Source organism: Puma concolor, chromosome C2 (genome assembly GCF_028749965.1).
Source record: "Puma concolor isolate L17-30 chromosome C2, mPumCon1.1.hap2, whole genome shotgun sequence".
In the NCBI taxonomy this organism is placed as follows: domain Eukaryota; kingdom Metazoa; phylum Chordata; class Mammalia; order Carnivora; family Felidae; genus Puma; species Puma concolor.
This window is the reverse complement of record NC_141675.1, coordinates 111550673-111568359: the sequence shown is the minus strand read 5'-3', so window position 1 is coordinate 111568359 and position 17687 is coordinate 111550673. Positions and strand designations below refer to the sequence as shown.

General features: G+C 35.9%; 1 protein-coding gene across 39 annotated transcripts in view; it reads right to left on the bottom strand.

Annotated features, from left to right (window-relative positions):
- The window catches only part of ABI3BP (ABI family member 3 binding protein), a 267443-nt gene that overhangs the window by 15050 nt on the left and 234706 nt on the right, over positions 1-17687 (bottom strand). For all 39 annotated transcript variants that reach the window (XM_086675588.1, XM_086675593.1, XM_086675570.1 and 36 more), the window contains 2 exons: positions 7583-7792; positions 2255-2363 (listed from right to left, as the gene is read on the bottom strand). In XM_086675588.1, the coding sequence (XP_086531714.1) occupies positions 2255-2363; positions 7583-7792 (319 nt within the window). The remainder of the gene's footprint in view (positions 1-2254; positions 2364-7582; positions 7793-17687) is intronic.

Genomic DNA, 17687 nt, shown 5'->3' with positions numbered 1-17687 from the left:
AGGCCCTCCACAACATGGCTTCTACCTCACGTTGCTTCCACTGCCTCTGTTCACTTTTCACCTCTCACACTCATGGAAGTAGCTGATTGTTCACTGCATACAACCATACCATTTGGGCCTCTGCTCTAACATATGCTAGTTTCTCTGACGTTTCTTTCCCCTACCACAGTTACCTAGCTAACTCCTTCCTGCTCTTCATTTAAGCCTCAGCCCAGGTGTCACCTCCTCCACAAAGTTTTCCCAATTTCCCCAGACTTTGCAAAGTGTCACCCACTCTGTGCTCCCCTTGCAACTTGTATATATTTTTGCCAGAGCTCTCACCATTTTGTGTAGAATAATCAGTTACTAAAAGACTACCCCACTACCTCAAGTCCTCAAGGACAGGCACCATGTTTATTCAGTTTTGTGGTCACCACACCAAGCACACTGTTGGCACTTAATAAATGTTAGCTGAGTAGAAACACAAACCTGTTACAAACAAATCAGGTTTAAAATGTCACTTAAATAATTATTTTCTACATCTGATCATGAGTCATAGGTGAACTTTGAAGGTGAAGATTTGAAGGTAGCCTAATTCAGAAAAGGAACACAATGAATATTTAGAAATTAGATGCTTTTCAATATGTTTTCAGTATATTAAGTGGCATAAAAAGCAAGAAACTATAAAGAAAAAAACTTCCATGTTCTGTAAGCCCAAATTCACCTATTAAAAAGTCCAAATTAAATAACTTTTTCTTTTTTACTCTTTCCTTAAAATATGTTAAAAATAGTCTCTCTCCCTGTTAATCTCTCTAAGGAAACACAACCAAGATCATCAAATGAGTTTTTACTGAAATACATGCTTATTTTGGCTAACTTAAATCCTTTAAAAAAATTAGCAGTTGTAAAATTTTCCATATTACAACTCAAAATAGAGGACTTTAAAGAAAAAAAATACCTGTGGAAATTATTATATTTATAGTATAGGACTACAGTTTATACACAGCAAACCATCTAGAATTAACTAGATGCTTCCTTTTTTTCCTGAAAAGATTATCAGTTTCCTTGTTGTCAGAACTTTACTAGGCTCTTTTGAATGTCATAATCAATACCTGATTCAATTCAATCAACTGATGACAATGGAAGATAGAAATAAAACTTATGAAAAAATTTTCTAATGCTGGAGTTCCAGTCTTTGCCTCTGCTGGTCTTTATCAAGCTATGAAATATTCAGGAAACTTTATCAAGCTATGAAGCGTTCAGTCTGGAAAAATTCCTGATTGTGTCTCTCTGAAAATTGATCTGTGTTGGTTGGTGCACTAGAACGTAAAGTGTGAAGATGTTTTTGTTTTAACTGAAAGCATAGTTTTCAAATAGTGTCTTGGAATTTGAGGAAAGAAATTGATTTTCCACAAAGAGTGATATTTAGTCCCCAAATGAATTTAGTACATATTTTTTTAAAGAAATGCTTGGCTGTATCCTTTTGAGAATTTCCTTGAACAATAAATTTGATGATTTAGCCATGTAAAACAAAACAAAACCTTCCCTATTACATTTCTAGAAGTGCGTAAAGCCCTTATTTTTCTTCCAATACAGTGAGCCGATAAAATGTTGGATATTTTAGATTTAAAAAGAAATGACAAAACCATACAGTAATGTAAACAACCAGGTACCAATAGGTAATAAGGGATGCCAAGAAAAATTGTTTATTATAGAGCATCGGTAATAATATATGTGTCTATTTTCAAAAATGGATTCTCATTTGTTTATTATAAAAAGACCCAAAATGAAAAGACCACTATGCCTGGGAATGGTCTGTAGTTATTTTAAGCGTTAACTATCACAAACTTTCATCTACTTTTGTTACATAACTTTTATATCCTTGCCCTCTTCTTTCCAGCATGCCAGCCAAATTCTTCTGTTTCACATTTAGTTTACATCCTACACACTCCAGTTGTGTCTCATCCACAGAATTTTCCTTCTCTTGATTTTGGTATTTAATATCAACATTTGATATTAATGATCCTCTATTTTTCAATGTTCTCACCTATAGTGTTAACTTACAAGACCATCTTGTCAGCTCTTGTATCCCCACCAATAATTTGTGTATTTGCAAAACATGACTCTAGAGGTATCTACTCCTATGCACAGAAAGCCAAAGAATGAAATGCAAACTACACTGTCCCTTAAGACAGAGACGGATGATGTCATTTCATTCCTTTGGTGATGATTTATGCACTGTCAGAATTCACCTGTAAGAGCACAGGTGGCTTACCTTGTATCTGGTTTTAGATTTTCTACAGTGGAGAAGGTTTGATTTGTAATTTGAATGGACTTGTTCTTCCCGCTGAATGACCCATTTTCTCTGGATATAACTTCATATTCTGAAAAGTGAAAAAGCCAACAAATACTTGTCTTTATGTCCCGGCTGATTTAATTGCTCTTAAGGCTAACAGCATCATAAAGTCACTCTTATAAAGGTGAGCAATTTAGATTGTAGTTACTGAGATGTACTGATCTTATACATTAGCAATTTGCAGATGGGGATGGCCAATGGATGACAAAGGTCCCAAAGCATTTTGGGAGTCACTCATTGATCACATCTACTTTCCCTTTACTGGAACATGAAAGGCTTGGTAACTGTGAAGACTGATGATGAACCTGTGGTATCTTTGGATACTGGTAACTAATGATTTTGCTAGGCAAATCAAATAGTCTGTCATTGTTGAAAAACCCAGTGTGGGGAAAGTGCTGTATGAGAAGTGGTACTTAAGTAGAAGGCACGTTTCTTCTCTGTGGGGCTTTATTATATTGCTAGGGAAAAGACCACTGCATACATGGTTCTGCTGCAAAAATATATCTATATATCTATATCTATCTATACCTATATCTATATCTATATCATCTATATCTGTATATCTTTGGGTTTAATACCATCCAGCAAATAGCAGTTAACCAAATAATGAGTGACAGTTCATTATTGGGAACTACAGAATTATGAAATTTTTCTACCTACTGCTTACATATGCCTCCTTGAAAATAACCCTTGGTTTTTAAAAAAATCATTAAATTATGAATGGAGATCTGCATAAATTTCACCTAAAGACACGTTTCTATGAACTTGCAGGGCTAATCAAGAGAAGGGCTTTCAGATCAAGAACATAATTTATAAATTTGTTAATTGGCTTTTCCACCTCTTAATTGGAGTTTAATGTATGTGACAAGGTCACACAGAAGATTCAAAACTTGAAAAATAGAAAACAGAAACAAACCCTACTCAAAATCAGCTCCATAAGTATGAAGAAATATACAAGTGGTAGCCATCAGGGAAAGTGGGAAAAAGCCACAAAGGGTGGCAATTTAGTGGGGATTTCTGCTATTAGCACTAAGACCAAAGGTGGTCGAAAAATTCAAAATTAAATCAGAAGGCAATGACCATTGTATCTGGATATGTTAGCACAACTACCAAAGGACTAATGGCTAGTATTTAGTGTTCTTTTCTCAGAACTTTCTGTTTCTTAACCTATTTCTGTTGGCATTCTATTCTCAAAGAGGATAGAAAGGGAGGGAAGGGAAGGACCTTGAATTCAAATATATCCATTTTATATCTGTTTCTCAGCTGTGAATCAGTATTTACTAGATAGACAAAGATGGGAGTAATTAAAATGGATTTTTAAAACTGGAAACTGCTTGTTGGATACATGGTTAGATATCTACTGATGAGGAACCCAAAACACTCATGACTTTTCTATTAAAGTTAAGGTATGGGGAAGGCTAGTCCAAAGGATAGAGGAGTGCTGTTTTGGAAGGGCACATGCGCCCCAATGTTTATAGCAGCACTATCAACAATAGCCAAATTATGGAAAGAGCCCAAATGTCCATCATCTGATGAATGGATAAAGATGCATATACAGACACACACACACACACACACACACACACACACACACACACACACACGTATACATACACAATGGAATATTACTCGGTGATGAGAAAGAATGAAATCTTGCCATTTTCAACAATGTGGATGGAACTAGAGTGTATCACGCTAAATGAAATAAGTCAGAGAAAGACAAATAACATATGACTTCACTCATATGTAAAATTTAAGATACAAAACAGACGAACATAAGGGAAGAGAAGCAAAAATAATATAAAAACAGAGAGGGGACAACCCATAAAAGACTCTTAAATACAGAGAACAAACCAATGATTGCTGGATGGGTGTTGGGAGGGGGGAATGGGATGGGCTAAATGGGCAAGGGGCATTAAGGAGGACACTTGCTGGGATGAGCACTGGGTGTTATATAAATTCTACTTCTGAAAACATTATTATACTGTATGTTAACTAACTTGGATTTAAATTTTTAAAATCTATAAAATTAAAAAAAATAAAAATAAAAGATAAAAAGTTGAAAAAAACCCCGAAAGGACACTACATGACTCATTGAAAAGTGACAGACCAAGCCATTTGCCCTGATCTCAGTTTGTAAAATGTCAGTAATAGCTCTTCATAGTGTTGCTTGTGGGGATTAAACTAGGAATATATGGAAAGTGCTCAACAGTATTTTGCATATGTTTTGTTCAACAGGTGGTACCTATTATTATTACTTATTATCCCTGAGTTGTGTTTAAATTTGAAAGATTTCAGTTGGAAAGATTCAAGTGTCGCTTTGTCACCCAAAGAAAAATTTGTATGACACTCCCGTTGAATTTGTATGAAAGCAACCACTTTCAAGAAACATCTTTGGTGTGGGACATTAATCAGTGACTGTGTAATATTCTTTTTAATATTGCCCCAGACTCAGTACTAGAAACTCTTACTGAATATCTTCTCTAATTTTCTTTTGACTGAGTTTTAAATGTTCATTTAATACTATTTTCATCCTGAAAGATTCAAGTTTTCAAAATGGACACAGAAGTTACCTTTGTAATTAAAAAACATATTTAGAATTTCAGAATTCTAACTTCTGAATGTGTATTCTTGGGCCTTGTAAATATATCTTTCATTTGTAATGCTTTAAAGAAATAGTAGCTTTTTCAGAAATTCACTATACCATAAAAATGGAACATTAATGCTTGGAATGAACATTTATAGACACATTCTGATTATATTTCAGAAAGTAAAGGCAGCCACTTAGTATGTGTCCATATTTCTCACTTTAAAATATGGGGTTTTATTTATAAATTCCTTAACAGTAAAGATATAAGGAACCTATAAAGAAGTAACACTGAATAAATGGTCTTTTTCCCACTCAGAGATTATTATTGCCCTATTATGAGATGATTTACTTAATAGAAAAACACTATTTATTATAAAGGTTGGGAAATCACATTCTGGTCATGAAAATAATAATGGTGACACTATTTCTACCAGTCCTACTATTGCTACTACTGACAAACATTAATTTAACAGCTTCTAACTTACACTGTACATTCAAATTCTGTTTAATTTTTGTCCTCATGATAAGCTGATTACAATGGAAGTTGTTGTTGTTGTTGTTGTTGTTGTTGTTGTTACAAATAAGAAAACTAAAGCAAGGAGGTAAAGTGCATACCCAAATTGCATATAGAGAATCAGCTAGTCTGGGATTTAAATCTACGTTGGCATGCTCTTGGCATATCACAAAGCACCACCCCACAACTAATTTAAATTGTCCAAGGACTCAGGCTATGGCCCATTTCTCAGGTGTATCTATTTCTACTTTAGTGTAGAAAAGACATGTAGAAGCAACTGAATTTGGGTGTATTTATTATAGGTAATATGTGCCTGTTGATTAAAAGATGATAGACAGAAGCCAGCTAAGGAAATAAAGAATATGTTTCACTCCTTTTTTGTTATCTTTCTCAATCCTTTCTTGTAAAGCCATTTCCAGTGATTTGAGAATTAATCGTATTATCTGAGCTGCTGGTTTATAAAAGATCACATTTGAAACAAAATGATATTTGAGAAAACACTAAAAATAAACAAAAGTGAAAAAAATAGAAGAGACTATTAGGCTATATGGTCTGACATTTAAATACAGACTGAGTAATGATTAAATATGGACTTATTTCTATTTAGAAAATCTTATAGCTAAAGAGATATGGACCTTATCTATAAAAGCTGTTATTCTAAGTCTAATATCTTATGAAAGATCTCAAGCAGTCCATTAACATTTAGTAACAATGTTACAAAAGGAATTGGTTAAATGGGTAAAGTATACCCTATTCATTATTTTTTGTAGATTACAAGTTTATACAATTTAAAAAGGTTTCATGATGAACTGGAAAGGAAAATCATTTTGCTTTTAAAAAGTTAAATCAGAAATTGACACACCAAAGTGAATATATATTAGATGTATTAGATTAGATTTTAGATATATTAACCAATTCCAACTTGATGTCCCACATCTTCAAGGCAAAGGAAATTTTATAGATCATTTGGTGTTATGATAACTAAGCCTCAGACTGTCAGGAGAACTCCTTATTAGCACAGTATATGAATTGGGAGTTCTGGACTTTTTCATCTATGTAGATAATCCATGCTTAGAGATTTATTGTTTTTTAGATACTGGGATGGTAGCACCTACTGGCATAGTCCCAAGTAAAGAAGCAGGACTAGACAAGTCCCCAGCAAACATGAGCAGTGGCTGGTTCTTTCCCAAAACAAAGGCAAGGTCTGGATGAGAAATGAAATTCACAAAATATGGTTTAAAAAAAATCCAGTTAAACAAAGATAGGCTGCTTATAGTGAAAGTCCCCCAGACCAAACAGTTTTGTCTGAGGAGAAATAGCTGCTGTTTACTCCTTTATTCACAGAAAACACTTTTGGCTGAATTTCCCACTTCCTCCTTTCCCCTGTATACTTCCCTCTACCCATCCTGATAGCTTCTTAGTGGGCTCCTCTAAATTCTGTCTACCTGTCCCATGCACAGCAGGGCATGGGCAATGGGGGGCTTGTGTACTCCTGCAATTTGCTATATTCCTCTAGCTGACTCTGCCCCTTACCTTTTCTCCTTCCTCTTTAGTTTGACTAAACTGTTCATATGAAGAATTAATTCGCATATAATAAATTCAAAGACTGACTTAGGATTTCTTACTTTTCACAGTCATTTTTAGGAGGATTGGGCTAGTGATAGAATTAAATTTTTCTGAGATGAGGAGAAAATCAACCATGATTAGAAACCTAAAAAACCCCAAAAAAACAAAAAACAAAACAAACAAAAAAAATACTAAAATAATTGAATTGCTTGACAGTTCTAGGTCAACCTAGAAATTGGGTTGGTGAAATGAAAACTGTTTTAATTATCATCAGCCCTGCCAACTTCTCCTATGTTATCTGTAATTTTCTTGATAATGAAAAGACCACATCTATTTTTACACTGTGAGGAAGAGTTCTGAGACAAGATGGAAGGAACGTAACCTAAAGAGATATGTTAAATTAACAGGAAACCCACCACTGGGACACAGATGATCTTTGCCCATCATATGACACTTTTTGACAATAGTTCTACTAGGACTTGCTACCCCTGAGATATGCCTCATAGTTTGACGAGGTACCACACTCACATTATTGAAGCTTCCCACCATAGTACAAGTGCTCACATCATGATCTTACCAGTGACAGTATCATTTAGTGGCTTTTCCCAGTCAAGGATGACAAATGAGGGACACCCTTCCACAGTGACCACAGTGAGGTTGGTGGGTGGGTTCTGCGGTGGGCTTGTGGCATTCCCCTCGGTGGCATCCTCTTTGGGGAACCGTTTGACAGAATCAGTGATGGAACAGGGCCTGTTGTCCGGTTTTTGGATGTAACGCACATGAGGACCTAAGAGAGAGAGGACTTGGACAGTGAGCCTTATTTGAGCTTGTACATACAGAAGGTGGAGGTAAACTCAAATTTATTTTTCTGTTTGAGGATATCTGGTCTCATATTATAAGCAGATAGATGAAAGCAGTGATGTGGACTGTTCAAACTTGTGAAAATCTAGAATTCCTGTCTCTGGGATACATGACATGGATGTTGTAGCTGATTTACTTTTTAAAATGGGTTTAACTTATGCTAATATCGAGAAGTAATTTGGTTCTCCTGAGCATGTTTTAAACAGCATAATTTGTGGGGTATTGGAAGAAGTATTCAAGAGGGTATTGCCTTGAGAATGGGGAATAATTAGCCCCACACTAAACAGTTCTGGTCCCACCTAATAAATCTTAAAAGCCAGACTCAAAAAGGTCAAATGGTTTCAAGTAATTTAACCCAGGACAAAATTAAAGAATATTTTAGGAATAAAAAAAAAATAGGAAATAACAGGAAAATGTTGCCCATAATGAGAAAAATAAATAATTTGAAATCAATCTAGAACTTGCCTAGATGTTAGAGTCATCACACAGGGAAAATAAAACTGTTATTATAACTATAATCCACATGTCAAGAAGTTAATACATGAAAGATATTTTTAAAAATACCCAAAGTGAATTTCTAGAGATGAAAATTAAAATGTGTAAGATGCAAAAAACACTGGATGATACTAGCACTGATATGATAGTGCAAAAAAAAATTAGTGAACTTGAAGACATAGCAGTAAAAACTACCCAAAATAAAAGTGGAAAGAAAAAATAATAAAAATAATGAACAGAGCATCAGTGAGCTATGGGGAAGCTTCAGGCAGTATAACACAGATGTAATTTTAATATCTGCCCAGAGAACAGGGACAGCAAAGGTATTTGAAGAAATAATGGCAAAAGACTTTCCAAGTTTGATAAAACCTCTAAACCCACAGATCCAAAAGGCTTGAATAAACCTAAGCACAACAAATATGAAGAAACTACACCAATCAAAATCAAGTTTCTCAAAGCCAGTGATAGAAAGAAAACCTTTAAAGGAGGCAGAAAAGACACATGATATATAGTACAACCAAGATAAGGATTATGGCAGATGTCTCATTGGAAAGAATGCAAGGGAGAAGGCAGTGGAGCAACATCTTTAAATACTGGAAAAAAAACTTGTCATCTAGAATTATTTAACTAGTGAATATCTTTTTTTTTTTTTTTAATTTTTTTTTTCAACGTTTATTTATTTTTTGGGACAGAGAGAGACAGAGCATGAATGGGGGAGGGGCAGAGAGAGAGGGAGACACAGAATCGGAAACAGGCTCCAGGCTCTGAGCCATCAGCCCAGAGCCTGACGCGGGGCTCGAACTCACGGACCGTGAGATCGTGACCTGGCTGAAGTCGGACGCTTAACCAACTGCGCCACCCAGGCGCCCCTCTTTTTTTTTTTTTTTTAAAGTAAAACACCTTTTACGTATATAAAAGCTAAGAGAATTCATAACCACCAGACCCACCCTACAAGGAAGATTAAAGGACATTCAGGCAGAAGAAAAATGATGTATCCACACAAAGAAATAAAGAGCACTGGAAATAGTAACTATATAGGTAAATGTGCACAATATTTTTGTCATTTAATTCTTTCTAAAAGGCAATTTACTATTTAAACATAAATAATATCAATTTAGCATGATGTATTAATACGTAAAAGTAAAATGCCTAACAGTGATAGGCCAAGAGGAAAGATAAGTTGCTATACTAATGTAAGGTTCTTGCACTATTTGTGAAGTTGTAGAATATCACTAGAAGATAGACTGTGGTAAATTAAAGATACATACTATAAACCCTAAAGCAATAACAAAATAAAGAGTTACAACTAGTAAGACAACTAAAGAGAGAAAATAGAATCATAAAAATCATAAAACTCAATCTCTAGAAATAAACCTATGCTGGGGTGCCTGGGTGGCTGAGTCGGTTGAGCGTCCAACTTCAGCTCAGGTCACGATCTTGCGGTCCGTGAATTCGAGCCCCGCGTCAGGCTCTGGGCTGATGGCCCGGAGCCTGGAGCCTGCTTCCGATTCTGTGTCTCCCTCTCTCTCTGCCCCTCCCCCATTCATGCTCTGTCTCAAAAATAAATAAATGTTAAAAAAAAAACTAAAAAAAAAAAGAAATAAACCTATGCTTATATTTCAATTAATCTATCACAAAAGAGGTTAAGAATATACAATGGGAAAGACAGTCCCTTTGATAAATAGTAGACAGCTACATGCCAAAGAATGAAATTGGACCACTCACACTACACACAAAAATAAACTCAAAATGGATTAAAGACCTAAATTTGAGACCTGAAGCCATAAAACTCCTAGAAGAAAACATAGGCAGTAATTTCTTTGACATCAGTTTTAGCAACATTTTTCTAGATATGTCTCCTCAGGCAAGTTAAACAGAAACAAAAATGATCAGGACTACACTGAAGTAAAAAATTATTGCACAGTAAAGGAAATTATCAACAAAACAAAAAGGCAACATAATGAATGGGAGAAGATATTTGCAAATGACATATCCAATAAGGGTTTAATATCCAAAACATATAAAGAATTTATAGAACACCAAAACACATAAATAATCCAATTAAAAATGGACAAAGGACCTGAATAGACATTTTTCCAAAGGAAGACATGTAACTGGCCAATAGACACATGAAAAGATGCTCAACAACAGTAATTATGAGGGAAATGCAAATCTACACAACAGTGAGATATTACCTTATCTTATATTACCTGTCAGAATGGCTAGAGACAAAAAAAAAAAAAAGAAATAATAAGTGTCGACAAGAATGTGGAGAAAACTCTGGTGTCCTACTGGTGGGAATGTAAATTTGTGCAGCCACCGTGCAAAATAGTAGAGTTTCCTCAAAAAATTAAAAATAGAAATACTGTATAATCCAGTGTTTCCACTAATAGGTATTTACCCAAAGAAAATGAAAGCACTAATTTGAAAAGATATATGCACCCCTATGTTTATTGCAGCACTATTTACAATAGCTAAGATATAGAAACAACCCAAGTGTCCAGCGATAGATGAATGTATAAATAATGGTTTATGCATACACACACACACACACACACACACACACGAAAATTCGTCAGCCATAAAAAAGAATGAGATCTTGCCATTTGCGACAACATAGCATTATACCCTCTAGGTCTATGTAAGTGAAATAAGTCAGACTGAGAAAGACAAATACTGTGTGATTTCACTTATATGTGGAATGTAAAACACACATACACAAATGAACAAACAAAAAGCAGAAACAGATCCATAAATATAGGAAAACAAACTTATGGTTGTTAGATGGGAGGGCAAATAGGCAAAATGAGTGAAGGGAGTGAGGGATAGAGGCCTCTAGTTAAGGAATGAATAAGTTATGAGGATAAAAGGTCCAGCATAGGGAATAGAATCAATGGTATTATAATAGAGTTCTATGGTGACAGATGGTAGCTACACTTGTGGTAAACAGAGTATAAGGTATAGAAAAGTTGAATCACTATGCTGTACACATGAAACTAATGTAATATTGTATGCCTCATATATTTCAACAACAACAACAACAACAACAACAACAACAAAATACTCAATAAGAGGTGGTTGAAAAAGAGGAAAAGAGGGAACAAAGGGTAGATGGGACAAAAAGAAAAATAGCAAAAGGAGATAGATTTAAATCTAACCTTATCATTGGTCATGTTAAATATAAGGTTATAAACACCCAAATAAAGAAATCAAGATTAAATGAGGTCACAGGGTGGGATCCTAATCCACTGTGACTGATGTCCTTTTAAGAGGAAGACGGGCGCCTGGGTGGCTCAGTCAGTTGAGCATCGACTTCGGCTCAGGTCATAGTCTCATGATTTGTGAGTTTGAGCCCCACGTTGGGCTCTGTGCGGACAGCTCAGAGCCTGGAGCCTGCTTCGGATTCTGTGTCCCCCTCTCTCTCTACCCCACCCCTGCTTGTGCTCTCTCTCTTTCAAAAATGAATAAACATAAAAAAAATTTTAAAAATTAAGAGGAAGAGACAGCAGGGGCGAATATGGTAGAACATCATGGAAGCATTTTTTGTGTCTCTCAACTCTGAAATGCAGCCAGATCAACACTAAACCATCTTGCATACCTAGAAAACTTATTTGAGGATTAACATAACAATCTGAACAACCTGAACCACAGAACTCAGCAGGTACATGGTATGGAAAGGTGAACTGGGGGAGTGTGCATGGAGGGCAGGGAGCTGTTTTTGCTTGTTGGAAGAGGACAGAGATGGGGGGAGAATAAGGGAAAAGCACCCCTCACCCTGAAAGCACATGGAGAAAAAAGGAAGAGTGGAAACAGCTGCAAGGGGCTGAACAAAAAAGGGAGAAAGGAAAAGGTTTAAATTCCATTAAGACTCTATAAACAGGGGGAGCACAGAGTCTGAAACTCCACAGCTTGATACCTAGCAGTGCTCTGGTGAGAAGGGTGAATCCCCAGGAGCAGAGAGCAAGGTCTGAGGGGTCTTTGGGCCACATGGGGAGACATGGTTCTCTTGATGGGAGGACATTTGGTAGAGGCTGTGTGGCCTCACCACAGGAAAACATCCCAGCAGACCCCAGAAAATAACCACATTTGCTGGTATTGGAACAAGGATGTTAAGGGTGAAGCCTGGTGCCAGATATGTGTTGTGATTTACTATAATCCCTGAAATGCTGCTGCTACATGATCACACAAACTTTATCTGGGGTGGGTTGGCACCTAGTCGGTCTCTGGACATCAGCAGCAGCACGGTCTCATGAAGGTTCTGGTGGTGGGACGGCACCCGGCCATTGCTTAGCAAGACCATCCCCCAGAGGGTCAGAACAGGTCAAAGCCACAGTCCCTCAGAAGTGAGGGGTTGGGAAACACAGCACCATCTGAGATAAAACTCAGGAGGGAGGTCCTACCTGGCAGCCTGATGGCTTGGTCACAGACAGTCTACAAGCGGGAAGTAGACAGAAGCTAGAGACAAAGGCGGGGTGCTTGATTGCCCATAGGTGAGAGCACAGAGTTCTGATACTATAAACTGGGTAGCTGGGTGATGCCATTTTGACCCCTCCTACACATGTGCATACATGCCTACATGCACTAGAACAATCCACCCCAGTAAGCTAAGCAGTGCCATCTAGTGGAGAATGAAGCCAATACACTAAGCCCTGCCCAACTGGGTCAACCACATTCTTAAGGAACACCACAAGTCTCTCTGCCTGCTTAGTTTATGGACTATAAAGTGCTTCATAGTTTGGCTTCTAGGAGAAACTAGATGTAATTTCAATTGTATTTCATTCTGTTCACTGGTCCCTCTGTTCAACTTTTTTTCTTTTCTTGTTCTTGAATACAAAAAGAGAAAAAAATTATTTTTTATATTCAATTTTTATTAAAAAGATTATTCTTTATTTTTTCTACAACATTTTTTACTTTTTTGTAACTTTTAAAAATTCTATTTTACCCTCATTTCATTTTATTCTACTGTATTCATTTTTTCAGTTTTTCAAACATTTTCCTTTTCCCTTTTCCTTTTTTTCTTATCTTTCCCTTTTTTCTCTAATCTGTCAAGTTTCTTTCAACAACAAGACCAAAACACACCTAGGATCTAGCACCCTTTATTTGATTTATTTGTGTTGTTTTTAATTGTTTGATTCTATTATTTTTTTAAATTATTAATTCATTTTCTTCCTTCAAAATGACACCCCAAAAGAAAGAACAGGAATAAACAACAGCCAGGGACTTAGTCAACATAGATACAAGCAAGATGTCTGAACCAGAATTTAGAATCATGATAATAATAATACTAGCTGGGGTCGAAAATAGATTAGAATCCTTTTCTGTGGAGATGAAAGTAGTAAAAGCTAGTCAGGATGAAATAAAAAATTCTATAACTGAGCAGCAATCTCAAATGGATGCCACAGAGGCAAGTAAGGATGAAGCAGAGCAGCAAATCAGGGATATAGAGGACAAACTTATGGAGAATAATGAAGCAGAAAAAAAGAGGGAGACTAAGACAAAAGAGCATGATTTAATTATTAGAGAAATCAGTGACTCATTAAAAAGGAATAATATCAGAATCATAGGAGTCCCAGAAGATGAAAAGAGGGGAAAAGGGGTACAAAATTTATGTGAGCAAATCATAGTGGAAAACCTCCCTAACCTAGGGAAAGACAAAGACATAAAAATCTGAGAAACACAGAGAACTCCCATTAGATTCAACAAAAACCGACCATCAACAAGGCATATCATAGTCAAATTCACAAAATACTCAGGCAAGGAAAGAATCATGAGGTTAGCAAAGGAAAAAAAGACCTTAACCTAAAAGGGAAAACAGATTAGGTTCTCAGCAGACCTACTCACAGAAACTTGGCAAGCCAGAAAGCAGTGGCAGAATATATCCAATGTGTTGAATTGGAAAAATATGCAGCCAAGAATTCTTTATCCAGCAAGGCTGTCATTCAAAATAGAAGGAGAGAGAAAAAGTTTCCAGACAGACAAAAATTAAAGGAGATTGTGACCACTAAACCAGCACTGCAAGAAATTTTAAGGGGGACTTTCTGAGGGGAGAAAAGATGAATATATATACATATATATATATATATATATGTATATATGTATATATATACACACACACACACATACATGTATATGTATATGTATATGTATATGTATATGTATATGTATATGTATATGTATATGTATATGTAAATAAATAAATACCAAAAGCAACAAAGACTAGAAAGGACCAGAGGACGCCACCAGAAACCCCAGCTCTACAAGCATCATAATGGCAATAAATTCATATCTTTCAGTACTCACTCTAAACATCAATGGACTCAATGCTCTAATCAAAAAACATAGGGTAACAGAATGGATAAGAAAACAAGATCCATTTATATGGTGTTTATAAGAGACCCATTTTAGATCTAAAGACACCTTCAGATTTAAAGTAAGGGGATGAAGAACCATCTATCATGCTAATGGCCTCAAAAGAAAGCCAGAATAGTCATACTTGTGTTAGACAATCTAGACTTTAAAATAAAGACTGTAACAAGAGATGAAGAAGGGCATTATATGGCAGTTAAGGGGTCTATCCACCAAGAAGACCTAACAATTGTAAACATTTATGCACCTAATGTGGAAACACCCAAATACATAAATCAATCACAAACATAAAGAAACTCAGAGATAATAATACCATAATAGTAGGGGACTTCAACACCCCACTTACAACAATGGACAGATCATTTAAACAAGAAAATCAACAAAGAAACAATGTCTTTGAATGACACTCTGGACCAGATGGACTTAACAAATATATTCAGAACACTTAATCCTAAAGCAGAATACACATTCTTCTTGAGTGCATGTGGAGGATTCTCCAGAATAGATCACATCCTGGGACACAAATCAGCCCTCAACAAGTACAGAAAGATCAAGTTCATACTGAGCATATTTTCAGACCACAATGCTATGAAACTCAAAATCAACCACAAGAAAAAATTTGGAAAGATAACAAATAACTAAAGAATATCCTACCAAAGAATGAATTTGCTAACCAAGAAGTAAAAAGGAGATTAAAAAGTACATGGAAGCCAATGAAAATGATAACACCACAGCACAAAACCTCTGGGACACAGCAAAGTGGTCATAAGAGTAAAGTATATAGCAATCCAGACCTTCCTAAAGAAGGAATAAAGGTCTCAGATACAACCTAACTTTACACCTTAAAGAGCTGGAAAAATAGCAAATAGAACCCCAAACCGGCAGAATAAAGGAAAGAGTAATGATTAGAGTAGAAACCAATGCTATTGAAACCAAACAACAACAACAACAACAGAACACATCAATGAAACCAGGAGCTGGTTCTTTGAAAGGATTAACAAAATTATTAAATCCTTAGCCAGTTTGATCAAAAAGAAAAAGGGAAAAGGAAAGGGCCCAAATAAATAAAATGAAGGATGAAATAGGAGAGAGTACAACCAACACTGCAGAAATACAAACAATAATAAAAGAATATTATGAGCAATTATATACCAATAAAATGGGCAATGTGGAAGAAATGGAAAAATTCCTAGAAACATATAAACAACCAAAACTGAAACAGGAAGAAATAGAAATTTGAACAGACCCATAACCAGCAAAGAAATTCAATTAGTAATCAAAAATCTCCCAAAAAAACTAGAGTCCAGCGCTGGATGGCTTTACAGGGTAATTCTACCAAACACGTGAAGAAGACTTAACACCTATTCTTCTGAAACTGTTCAAAAAAAAGAAAAAGAAAAAGAAAAAGAAAAAGAAAAAGAAAAAAAGAAAAAAAAGAAAAAAGAAATGGAAGGAAAACTTCCAAACTCTTTCTATGAAGCCAGCATTACCTTGATTCCAAAACCAGACAAAGACTCCACTAAAAAGGAGAACTACAGACCAATTTCCCTGATGAACATGGATGCATAAGTCCTCAACAAGATACTAGTCAAGTGAATCCAACAATCATTAAAAGAATTATTCACCATGACCAAGTAGGATTTTTATCTGAGATGCCAGGCTGGTTCAATATCCACAAAACAATGTGATACATCGCATCAATAAAAGAACAAGAACCACATGATCCTCTCAATAGATGCAGAGAAAGCATTTGACAAAATACAGCGTCCTTTCTTGATAAAAGCCCTCAAGAAAGTAGGGATAGAAGGATCATACCACAAGATCATTAAATCCATATATAAAAGACCCACTGCTAATATCATCCTCAATGGGGAAAAACTGAGAGCTTTCCGCCTAAGGTCAGGAGCATGACAGAGATGTCCAGTCTCGCCACGGTTATTCAACATGGTACTGGAAGTCTTAGCTTCAGCAATCAGACAACACAAGGTAATAAAAAGAATCCACATCAGCCAGGAGGAAGTCAAAACTCCAACTCTTCACAGATGGCATGATACTCTATATGGAAAACCCACAAGATCTCACCAAAAACCTACTAGAACTGATCCATGAATTTAGGAAAGTCGCAGGATATAAATCAGTGCACAGAAATCACTTGCATTCCTATACACCAATAATGAAGCAACCGAAAGAGAAATTAAGGAATCAATCCCATTTACAATTGCACCAAAAAACATAAAATACCTAGGAATAAACCTAACCAAATAGGTGAAAAATCTATACACTGAAAACTAAGGAAAACTTATGAAAGAAATTGAAGAAGACACACACACACAAATGGAAAAATATTCCATGCTCCTGGATTGGAAGAACAAACATTGTTAAAATGTTGATATTACCCAAAGGAATCTACATATTCAAGGAAATCCCTATCAAAATAACACTACCATTCTTCACAGAGCTAGAACAAAATCCTAAAATTTGGAACTAGAAAAGACCCCAAATAGCCAAAGCAATCTTCAAAAAGAAAACTGAAGCTGGAGGCATCACAATCCTGAACTTCAAGATGTATTACAAAGCTGTAATCATCAAGACAGTACGGTACTGGCACAAAAACAGACGCTCAGATCAATGGAACAGAATAGAGAACCCAGAAAAGGACCCACAAATGTATGGCCAACTAATGTTTGACAAAGTACACAAGAATATCCAATGGAATAAGACAGTCTCTTCAGCAAATGGTGCTGGGAAAACTGGACAGCGACATGCAGAAAAATGAACCTGGACCACTTTCTTACACCATACACAAAAAGAAACTCAAAATGGATGAGAGACCTGAATGTAAGACAGGAAGTCATCAAAATCCTTGAGGAGAAAGCAGGCGGCAAAACCTCTTTGACCTCGAAAGCAGCAACTTCTTAGTCAACACTTCTCTGGAGGCAAGGGAATCAAAAGCAAAAATG